The 12,037-nt window shown below is 46.1% G+C and overlaps 1 protein-coding gene across 1 annotated transcript; it reads left to right on the forward strand.

Annotated features, from left to right (window-relative positions):
* The first annotated feature begins 5,288 nt into the window (after positions 1-5,288).
* mos (v-mos Moloney murine sarcoma viral oncogene homolog) lies at positions 5,289-6,808 on the forward strand. Its single transcript, XM_017724512.2, has one exon. It carries the CDS (start codon positions 5,632-5,634, stop codon positions 6,655-6,657), a length of 1,026 nt encoding a protein of 341 aa, XP_017580001.1. The 5' UTR covers positions 5,289-5,631; the 3' UTR covers positions 6,658-6,808.
* Positions 6,809-12,037: the final 5,229 nt, after the last annotated feature.

The raw sequence follows: 12,037 nt of genomic DNA on the forward strand, positions 1-12,037 counted from the left end.
TGACAACAAGAGGTGGAAACATCTCCCTACATGGCCAAGTCTCGGCTGAGCAGAGGTAGACGCGTTTTCGTGAGGAAAGCACCGTCTCTGTTCGCACCTTTTAACTGTTTCCAAGCCTTTTTACGCCTCACCTGTTCTCTTCCAGCAGGCGGGTACACTAATGCAGCTTCCCCTAACCCTGAGGACAGCGTGCACCCTCCTGCTGCGGTGGAGCGTTCACGGAAATGCAGCAGGTTGCCTTCAGTTTTTAATATGATGGCTTATTGATAAATTTTTTAAAAATGTAAATGTCATTAGGCATCAACAAATATCATTACACCCAACTCTATGATTACAGCTCCCACGTAACTGGTCATAATGGGAGATCTTTAGGCTATCAGTGAAAGACAGTGACTTCAAAGGTAAACGACAACAATATTTAGATGGATGGTTTATTGATCCCGAAGGAAATTGAGCAGCCGGTAGCAGTCGCTCAACACAGGACGGTAATAGTAATGAGGGTGTAAACAATATAACAGGAAGAAAAAATATAAAAATAATACCTGCAGGCATATAAACAAATAGAAACATACAACAATGTGGAATAATATCTATAACCTGAGATGAATAAGGCAGTGCAATAATGACTGTACAAGGAGGCACAGGTAACGGCATATAATGACCATTCCGAATAATCGTGATATTGGTACCTAAATAAAGTGTCTAATGTAGTCCAGATGTGCAAGATGAGGGAGGGGGGGGTTGGGGTTGGGGGGGGGGGTACAGACAGTGCAATATGTACAGTAGTCTCTAATAATGATACAGACCAGATGCAGATTCTCTTATATTTATACTTATTTAAAAACAGGATTTTTTATACTTATAACAGATCGAACGTACCACTTTTACCAGTGTGGTCTCAATGCTCTATAAAGAACTGGCTGTAAATAAAAATAATTATATAAAACACAAAACACATAAAAAAAGTATAATGTCTTTTCCTTTACTAATTCATTCTTCAAGCAACCTAAGTGACATCTGTACACCTGGACAAGTTGGAGTTCACCAAATTTTCATGGGAAAAACATGGTCTGGAGAGGATTGTGGATCACAAACTTCAGCTGAAGTTCAGACAAAAGATATCAAACTGAAACATGACCCTATAACACACCAGCTGTCTTCTAATAAAACATTAGGAACCTGTTTCAAATGCTGGACTCAACGGTGAGAACCTGCCAGAAGAGCCGTGGATGGAACTCAAAGAAGCCGTGATGGATGAATCAGTGAAAGACTTGGGAAGAATGAAAAGGAGAAGGAAATCAAAGTAGATGACAAATGATACAGTGGAAATGGCAAAAAAGAGAAGAAGAAGCCAAAATTAAGAAGAAAAAAGATAATTTAAGAGAAGTACGCTGCAAATTGCAGACAGCTGCCAGGAAGGACGAGGACCAATACGACGACAACAACAACAACATCTGTAAAGATGCTAAAACGGGAAACAGATGTGGGAAAATGCGGACCGTTTTCCAGGAGATACATGAGATCCAGAATACATTTCAGTCTTGAGTGGGTATGCTAAGAGAATTTGATGGATGAGGCGTAACAAATAAAGAAAAGTCAAACACTGATAAAAGAAATGCCCAAAAGACCTCGACAAAAAGACGTCACTGCCAAAACAGAAAGCCACGGGAATCGACAGCATCGCAACAGAATCCGTTCAAGGTTCTGAAGAAGATTCGGTTCTGATGAATTATATCAGGAAATCTGGAAAAGTCCTGCACGGCCAACAAATTGAAAGAGGTCAGTTTATATCGCAATTCCAAAGAAAGGAGGCGAGAAAGAATGTGCAGACCTCTCTGATCACACATCAGCAAACTTATGCTCAGGTTTATTCAATGCAGACTAGAAAGAGGACGGCCAAATGTGCACGCAGGACTCAGGAGAGGTATTCCATTGCTAATGTAGGCTGGATTAAAAAACGGCAAGGAGTTCAAGAAGGAAGTCAACATGTGTTTCTTTGACTACAGCACAGTTTCTGACTCTGTCAACCACATCAAATTATGGAATGGTCTCAGGAAAATCAGTATACCAGAGCCCGAGGAACCTCTACACTGATGAACATGCCATAGTCACAAGAGAAAATGTTCAAACAGACTGGTTCCACATCGGGAAAGCAAGAAGACCAGGCATCACCATACTTGCTCAACCTGCCTACTGAATATTTAATGAGAAAGGCAGGGCAGGAGGAAGACAATGGAAGAAACATCAGTACCTTTTGATAGGCAGATGACACTCATAGTGGAAAATCAGGACGATCTAAAGAGAATGGCAGAGTGAAAAGGAATGACTTCAGATCAGTATGAAAAAAACAAAGGTTATGACCACATGAAAGACCATTAAGTTTACCTACAGTCGTTTATTAACAACCATTCGTCACTGTGAAATCAGACCTCTGCATTTAACCCATCCGTGCAGTGAAACACACATACATGCACACTAGTGAACACACACACTAGGGGCAGTGAGCACACTTGCCTGGAGCGGTGGGCAGCCCTATCCATGGCGCCCGGGGAGCAGTTGGGTGTTAGGTGCCTTGCTCAAGGGCATTTCAGTCCATAGACTGTCAGCCAAGGGGATGGAACTGGCAACCTTACGGTCACAGGGCTGGTCCCCTAACCTCCAGCCCACGACAGCCCCAGTAGTGGTGAACGGCTTTTACTTACTCAGATTATTAACAGCAAAGAATCCAGCAGTCAAGAAATACAAGACAGACTGCAACCAACACATGTGATGATGTACCTCCACAGAGAAAGATCAGGATTGTCCAGGATGGTCTTTTCTGTGGTTCTTCATGGATGTGGAAGCTGGATAGTAAAAAGCAGAGCAGTAAAAATATTGATGCCTTTGAACTTTGTTGCGTGTGTGTATGTGTGTATGTTTTGAGATAAACAGTCTGCTGCCAGAAACCAGGGTGGGGAGCGCAGATGACATATTTCTCCTCTATCTGCTCAGCAGACCTCCCTTCAAATTCATTCACTTTGAGTGAATTGCGGTGTGTGGTGATCACCAAGCTACAAAAACTGGGACTTTCATTACCACATGCAGTGACACAGGGCGGACCCAACACGCAGGGTCAGAGGGGTCACGGTTGCGTCATTTTTTGGCCAGTTACACAGCATCGCACATAAAAAATAGGTTGTGGGCAGGAGCAGGAGAAGCAGGACTAAAAATGGGTCCACGCTGACCTCTGTCAGCCTTATCAGGCTGTTTTCCAGTCAGTTAGCAACTGGCAGTCACTATCAAAGATGCTTCGTGTACTTTGGTCACGTGTGATGTCACAGGTTTAAGTTTGTGTAACTCCAGTCCAGTCAGAATGACTTTCATTCTGTAGACAGCAACCCAGTGAATGAAATGAAATGAAAATGGGTTGTGACCAGATTTCACTGATAAAAGTTACGGTAAAACAGGACAAATAGAGCAGCCGAGACAAAAAACACAGCAGTCTGACAAAAGGTTACCTGCTGATTTCGTTATCAGTCTTACGCAAGTCTTAACTAACTGAACTTTTAGCCCCATTTCTGGAGTTCAGTGGTTCTCAACCAACCCTGAGGTCTCGTTTATAAAATATTTGTATGCACAGATTTGATCATAAGTGATATGGGAAGATGCACATTTAAATAGTAACTTATAAAAAGTGAATATGATGTAAAAACGTGATGAAACGTGTATAAGCGACAGTCTGAGTGCTTCAGGCATTAGGGTGTGCAAGCAAGCAAAATGTATTTATACGGCGCTTTTTACAACAGGTGTTGTCACAAAGCAGCTTTACAAAACAATCAGTATTACAGAGAGAAGAGAAAAGAAAATCCAGGTCCGAGCCCCCATGAGTGTCGCCAGTGGCCAGGAAAAAGAGGAACCAAGACTCAGAAGGGGAACCCATCCTCCTACGGTCGACACCGGATAGCAAACATTATTAGTATGAAGTTTTATAGTAAAGTGGGAAAGAGAAGATCTGAGGGTGAGGACTGCACAGCGCTGTACAGCAAGAAGCTCAGTGGTGGTCAAACCGGTCCAGAAGGCTGGTGAGCAGCGGCACCAATCAAGGCAGAAGAGGCAACAGCATCAGACGCACAGGATGGGCAGCTGATCAGCTCGGCAGAGAAAGGAAAGAAAAAACAGAGTCAGTTCTGTAAAGAGTGACTGACTACAGATTACAGTAAAACAGAGCAGCAGAGACTCCAGCAGGTCTAGACCTGACAGGGAGACTAATCACCAAAGGTTCGACTGTACAAGTAAGTTTTTAGCCTAGACTTAAAGACTGAGGCTGAGTCTGAGTCCCGAACATTAGCAGGAAGATTATTCCAGAGCTGGGGGGCTTTGTATGAGAAGCTCAGGGGGATGGAGCTTTATTAGTTCTAGGTACCAGTAGTGAGCAGCACCTTGTGATCTAAGTAGGCGTGATGGTTCATAGTGGGAGAGAAGGTCACTCAGGTACTGAGGGGCGAGTCCGTTTAGAGCTTTATAGGTCAGTAATAGGATTTTATAATCAGTGTGAAGTTTAACTGGTAACCAGTGCAGGGCTGATAAAACTGGACTGATATGGTCGAACTTTCTGGTTCTTGTGAGACTCTGGCTGCAGCGTTCTGGACCAGCTGAAGCTTGTTGAGGCTTTTGCTGGGACATCCAGACAGCAGGGCATTACAGTGACCCAGCCTTGAAGTACTAAATGCATGAACTAGCTTTTCTGCGTCCTGTAGAGATACTGCATTTCTTAATTTAGTGATATTGCGGAGATGCAGGAAAGCTGTTCTAGTGATATTAGTTATATGTGCGTCGAAGGACAGATCAGCGTCCATCACAACACCAAGATTTTTAACAGATGAGCTTGATGCAGCTGAGAGATTGTTAAGTGTTGAGTTAGACAGTTTGTAGCTAATTTTGAACCAAGAAGCAGGACCTCTGTTTTTATCAGAGTTAAGTAGCAGAAAATCTCTTGACATCCAATCTTTAGTCCTCCTTGGAATTTCCTACTTATGACAGAACAAAGAGGAGAGCAGAAGATACTTATAAGAAGAGCAATGTTTTTTTATGAAGTTACATGTATCACATGTTTATGTCTCATAAATCAGAGTAAACAGAACATTGTGGGGACGTTCGTGCACATTCATCTCATAAACCCAATATTTTTCTGAGAGGACTTCATTACATGCTGCCCCCTCTCCAGACCTGCATCTCATCCAGCCAAACAAGGAGCTCAGAAGAAGTTAATTAGCTGGAGCAGGTGAGGCAGAGCGTGGTTTGAACTATGGTCCTCATGAAGGCCGCTCTAGAGAGGCAGGGTTGATTGGACACCACTGCCCTGCACATTTTAGCGCGTTCCCTGCTTTAATGCATCCACTCCTTCCCAGCAGAGCGTCGTTAATTGGCTGATTAGTTAGATTAACACTAAACCGTGCAGGGCAGTGGGGGTCCAAGGCGAGGGGCTGGGGAACACCGCTCTAGGGAATAGGGCTCGATTTCGGACACAGCCACGGCTTTGCCCCGGCACCTCAGGTCACATGACCGCTACAAAAGGTACCACGTGACGTCACGTCAGCGAGGCAAATCCGAAATGCGTGAAGCCGCGCGGGTTGTCCGCTCTTCTCCACCGTCATGCCGTCTCCGGTCCCCGTCACTCGGCTCCTGCCGCGGGATTTCGGCCTCAGGCTCGGCGCCCTCAGCAGCCCGCTGAGCAGACACGCGGGCGCCTCGACCCTGCGCGTCCCCGCCAACGACTCTCACGGGAAACTCGCGCGCAGACTCTGGTCGTCCGTGGTCCAGTGGCGCGAGCTGCGCGGGCTGGAGCCCATCGGCTCGGGCGGCTTCGGCTCGGTGTTCAAAGGCACGTACTTCGGCGAGACGGTAGCTGTGAAGCACGTGCGGCGCGCGAGGAACAAACTGGCCTCGCGCCAGAGCTTCTGGGCGGAGCTGAACGCGGCGCACCTGCGCCACGACAATCTGGTGCGCGTAATTGCGGCCACCACCACGACCACCACGGCGACACGTACGTTGTCGGAGGAGCGCGAGGACGGGGAGGGGCACGTGGGCACGATCCTGATGGAGTTCGCGGGAGACCTCAACCTGCAGCAGGTGATCTACGGCGCCGCTGAGCCGCTGCCCTCTGAGCTGTGCGTGCGCTACGCCGCAGACATCGCGCGCGCGCTCTGCCACCTGCACGCGCACGGCGTCGTGCACCTGGACCTAAAGCCGGCCAACGTGCTGGTGTCGCGCGACGGCGTGTGCAAGCTCGCCGACTTCGGCTGCTCGTTGCAGCTCGGGCTAGACCACGAGGCGCGCGCCCGCGAGATCGGCGGCACCTACACGCACCGCGCGCCCGAGCTGCTCAAGGGCGAGCGCGTGACGGTGCAGGCCGACATCTACTCGTTCGGAGTCACGCTGTGGCAGCTGCTCACGCGCGAGCCGCCCTACGGCGGAGAGCGGCAGCACGTGATCTACGCCGTGGTGGCCTACGCTCTGCGGCCGGACCTCGACAGGGAGGTCCTCCGCCGCTCCGCCGGGGGCCGCGCCTGCGCAGACCTGCTGAGCCGCTGCTGGAGCGCAGAACCGAACCGGCGGCCGAGCGCGGACGAGCTCATCCCGGAGCTCCGCGCGGTCTCTGAGCTCGGTTTTAAAGGATGATCTTAAGGTGGACTTGTCTGTGTTGGTTGCTGTAACTTCTGTAAATATATATTATATAATGTAAGTCCCTAAATATGATTTGTAAACACATGTTTTACGGTTTCAGATGGATTTGATTAAAACTTACTTCTTGTGAACGGTGGTCTCTAAATAGTCCAGTGGTCCTACTGAGCATGCGCGTATCATCGCTTACTGAATGTTTCAAGCATTCTGTTGTTTAATGTTAAATAATTCAGCACAGGCTCAATGACTTCATCACTTACTCCCTTAGAAGGTGACCTGTGCCATCAGGATGTCCTAATTGGCTGGTAAGGTTTTCTCATGGGGACATCCAGGCTGTTCAATTCTCCTACCTAAAGATCTCAGTGCTGGTAGCATTTTCTGATGGCAGTTTTGTGTGGAGCGCTACCTAAAATATAAATATACGGTACAGGGGTTCATTTCGAGGAGGTAGCACAATTCGTCAGAACAGCCTGTGGGTGACTGACCGAACACGATCTTTGAACTTTTTGTTTAGTTTACTCATTTGTTAAAATTGCTCATGCAGATCTAGTTATAGTTACTATTTGTAGGGTTAACACAACTGGGCGAGTCTTTAAAAACTCCAGCAGCACTGCCGTGTCTGATCCACTCAGACCAGCACAACACACCACCACATCAGTGTTACTGCAGTGCAGAGAAGGATCCACCACCCTGTGAGGGTCCATGGAGGTCCTGAGTATCAGAGAAGCTTAATTGGAGTAGCGAGGTCACTGATGCTGAAATAACTTGGTGTCAGAGTTGGTGTCTAATTTTCAGTGATCCACAACGGGGAAATTCCACCTCCGCATTTATCCCATCTATGAAGTGGAACACCACATACACACTAGTGAACACACACACTAGGGGGCAGTGAGCACACTTGCCCGGAGCGGTGGGCAGCCCAATCCGCAGCACCCAGGGAGCAGTTTGGGGTTAGGTGTCTTGCTCAAGGACACCTCAGTCATGTGCTGTCGGCTCGAACCGGCAACCTTCCGGTCACAAGGCTGGTTCCCTAACCTCCAGCCCACGACTGTCCTGGTGTCCCACCGCACTGGCTATACTCTACTTTTTCAAGTATAGGTGAGTGTGAGTCACTCTGCCTTGTATAATGCAAGTGGCTCCAATTACAGCTCCATTATACTAAATATATTATAAGGCTTCAATCACCAAACTCCAGAGACTAACAGCTTAATACCCAAACGCCATTTGGTGAGGAGGAAATGTAAACCTGAACACAAAACACCATCATGGCGAGAACAAAACCTGTAAAATGGATCCGAACTTAACGTTTAGCACGACTATATGATCAGACACACAAACACTTTTTCACAGAATTATATTTATAATTTTGAGAAATAACAGTTAACAGAAACCAACGAAACCGCTAGGAAGATTGTGGGGCAAGTAATTATGTTAACCTTGTTCCTCTGGACTCACAATACACACAATGTACAACGCATGTTTCCCAAAGTCTAATAAACGGTTAGGTGTCTTGCTCAAGGACACCTCAGTCATGTGCTGTCGGCTCTGGGGATCAAACCTTCCGGTCACGAGGCTGGTTCCCTAACCTCCAGCCCATGACTCCCCCAAAACCTAAACTAGGGCATCCTAATCTTGGATAATGCTTCTGTAAACATCCCTCTGACCAATCACAAGGTTGACGTCTCTCGCCCCACCTACCAAAACAATTTCAGTCGGAGAAACCTGGAGAGCTAAAGCTAACCCAGCATAACCAACAGCCAGCGAGCAAGAGCAGCTGTGTGTAGCTGCATGTCGCGCCTTCATTCGTTTATCCAGACATTGACTGTGCTGTTCCTTCATTCACGCGTCGCTTCGTCTGTCCGTGACTTTTTCTGTCCAGCTACCATCACATACAGGCTGGATAATCATCTTAGTTCTGAGCAGGCCAGGAGTGTTGGACAGAGAGCTGTCAATCAAGCTGCTCGCTAGCCACGCCCACACAGCTCTGACATAGGTCTGATCAGAGGTTTTTAAGCTGTAACTAGAATTGTATTAGTAAACAAACCAGTGAAGTAAACCTAAAACATTGTTACAGTTATGATGTTTTGCAGTGCAGCTGTCTTAAGGCTGCCTTTACACAGTGAAACTTAGAACCCCAATTCCAGTGAAGTTGGGACGTTGTGTAAAACATAAATAAAAACAGAATACGATGATTTGCAAATCCTTTTCAACCGATATTCAGTTGAATACACTACAAAGACGAGATATTTAATGTTCAAACTTTGTTTTTTGCAAATATTCACTCATTTTGAATTTGATGCCTGCAACACGTTCCAGAGAAGTTGGGACAGGGGCGTGTTTCCCACTGAGTTACATCACCTTTCCTTTAACACTCAATAAGCGTTTGGGAACTGAGGACACTGATTGTTGAAGCTTTGAAGGTGGAATTCTTTCCCATTCCTGCTTGATGTCCAGCTTCAGCTGCTCAGCAGTCCGGGGTCTCCGTTGTTGTATTTTGTGCTTCATAATGCGCCACACATTTTCAATGGGAGACGGTCTGGACTGCAGGCAGGTCAGTCTAGTACCCGCACTCTTTTACTACGAAGCCACGCTGTTGTAACACGTGCAGAATGTGGCTCGGCATCGTCTTGCTGAAATAAGCAGGACGTCCCTGAAAAAGACGCTGCATGGATGGCAGCAGATGTTGCTCCAAAACCTGTATGTACCTTTCAGCATTAATGGTGCCTTCACAGATGTGCCAGTTACCCCTGCCATGGGCACTAACACCCCCCCACACCATCAGAGATGCTGGCTTTTGAACTTTGCGCTGAAAACAATCCGGACAGTCCTTTTCCTCTTTGGCCCGGAGGACACGACGTCCATGATTTCCAGAAACAGTGTGAAACGTGGACGCGTCAGACCACAGGACACTTTTCCACTCTGCGTCAGTCCATCTCAGATGAGCTCGGCCCAGAGAAGCCGGCGGCGTTTCTGGGTGGTGTTGATATGTGGCTTCACTTTGCATGGCAGAGTTTTAACCTGCACTTGTAGATGGAGCGACGAACTGAGTTCACTGACAGTGGTTTTCCGAAGTGTTCCTGAGCCCATGTGGGAATATCCGTTACAGAATGATGTGGGTTTTTAATGCAAGTGTTGGTTTTCTGCCTTGCCGCTTACCTGCAGAGATTTCTCCAGATTCTCTGAATCTTCTGATGATATTATGGACTGTAGATGATGAAACCCATAAATTCCTGCAGTTGCACGTTGAGAAACGTTGTTCTTAAACTGTTGGACTATTTGCTCACGCAGTTGTTCACAAAGCAGATACTCCTTTTCAGGGATGCTCCCTTTATACCCAATCATGACACTCACCTGTTTCCAATTAACCTGTTCACCTGTGGAATGTTCCAAACAGGTGTTTTTTGAGCATTCCTCAACTTTCCCAGTCTGTTGTTGCCCCTGTCCCAACTTCTTTGGAACATGTTGCAGGCATCAAATTCAAAATGAGTGAATATTTGCAAAAAACAATAAAGTTTATCCGTTTGAACATTAAATATCTCGTCTTTGTAGTGGATTCAACTGAATATAGGCTGAAAAGGATTTGCAAATCATCGTATTCTGTTTTTATTTAGTTTTACACAACGTCCCAACTTCACTGGAATTGGGTTTGTACAAGCAGCTGATCCTGAGTTGAATGGAGCACTGTGTGTTCTGGATAACTAAACTCCAGTGTCTAGAACTGTAGCCGCATTACAAGCACATGCTTTGATTTGTATTCATGATTCATGACTCTTACTCAGCTCTTCAGTAATACCAGCTATTGACAAACTTTTCAGTGTTTAATATGAAAGTAATATTCAAACACATAAAAAAACCTGAACACCAGAATTCTTTGTGGGGTCTCTACTTCGGGTGGTAATACGCCATGGTAGGTCACCAATAAAGAGCAGGATATTGAAGGATACTAAGCCTAATGGAATTATAGTGCTTTTAAATGAGCCCTTCAAGCCATGACCTCTGACCTGGTTATATCTGTTACCCATGTGAAACGTATAAAGCAGTGGGGGGGAATTTGTTCATCCAGCCGTGTGTTAGAAAGATGAGAAAATCAATGAAGGCGGTGATCATCTCTGCTCTGTGTGTCCTACTGGACTCAGCTTGTTAATAATACTCCTCGGGGACGAACGTGAGCTCATTATTACCCAAATAGAACAAATGTCTACTTCCTCAATCAAACCGTACGTAAAACATGCAAACAAAAAAGAGGATCCTCATCCCTCATTACTCTTTCTAGAACCATGATGCAAGTGTACATATCTTAAGGTTTCTTTGGTGTGTTTCTGGAAATCCCATGCCAAGAAGGAAACTATCCTCACAGCATGTCTTTATCCCAGTTCCCTTCCCTATGGGAGCGTGTTTCCACTGCTGGAAAAAATCATTATAATAATTGTAGTTTTTCAGAATTTAAAAATATCTACTCTACCCACGTGGGCAGTCGTGGGCTGGAGGTTCGGGAACTGGCCCTGTGACCAGAAGGTCGCCGGTTCGATCCCCAGTCCTGACAGTCCATAACTGAAGTGTCCTTGTGCAAGACACCTAACCCCCAATTACTCCTCGGGCACCGTGGATATGGCTGCCCACCGCTCCAGGCAAGTGTGCTCACTGCCCCCTAGTGTGTGTGTGTATTCACTAGTGCGTATGTGGTGTTTCACTTCATGGATGGGTTAAATGTGGAGGTGGAATTTCCCCGTTTGTGGGATTAAAAAAAAAGTATCAATGATATTCAATCCAGTAAATGACTTAATCTCTCATAATTATGACTTTGCATCTATTAGTATTGAGATTTAACCATAATTATAGCTTTTATAAAGCTGTTGAGGTCCTACGTCTTGAGAGAATCTCATTATTATGAAATAGCAAGTCATAATTATGACTGATTATTATGACCATCTCAAATAGCTATATAATATTCTTCAGTAGCGAAGAGGGGCTTCCATACTTGCCCACCTCTCCGTCTGACTGGCCTGAAACCGACTTATTCACGCTCACCGTCTCATAAAACACCAAGTCTACACAGCAGGTCAGCTTGTACTCACTACAAAGTTTTCGCACCTTCACGCATCACGTTTTGTGACCTTACAGTTACCAGTGGTTTGTTCAGCCCTGAACATGGTTGTGATGTTTAATTCCACGTTAGGACGTGAACCTTTACTCAGACTGGTTTAGTGTGGAATGTCAGTCCTACACACGTACAGATCCCTACTCCTTTAAAGTGCACTGTGGTGGAAATGTGCCTTCTAAAAAAACAACAGTGCACTAAAACGTTCATTCAATACACCAGTTCAGTCTAGAAGCCGCTGTTTAAGATCCTAGCTAGTGCACTGCACAGGGGGCCAAC

Source organism: Pygocentrus nattereri, chromosome 17 (assembly GCF_015220715.1).
Source record: "Pygocentrus nattereri isolate fPygNat1 chromosome 17, fPygNat1.pri, whole genome shotgun sequence".
NCBI lineage: Eukaryota > Metazoa > Chordata > Actinopteri > Characiformes > Serrasalmidae > Pygocentrus > Pygocentrus nattereri.

Coding starts and splice junctions, on each gene's coding strand:
- mos (XM_017724512.2), top strand. CDS start 5,632: ATGCCGTCTCCGGTCCCCGTCACTCGGCTCCTGCCGCGGGATTTCGGC.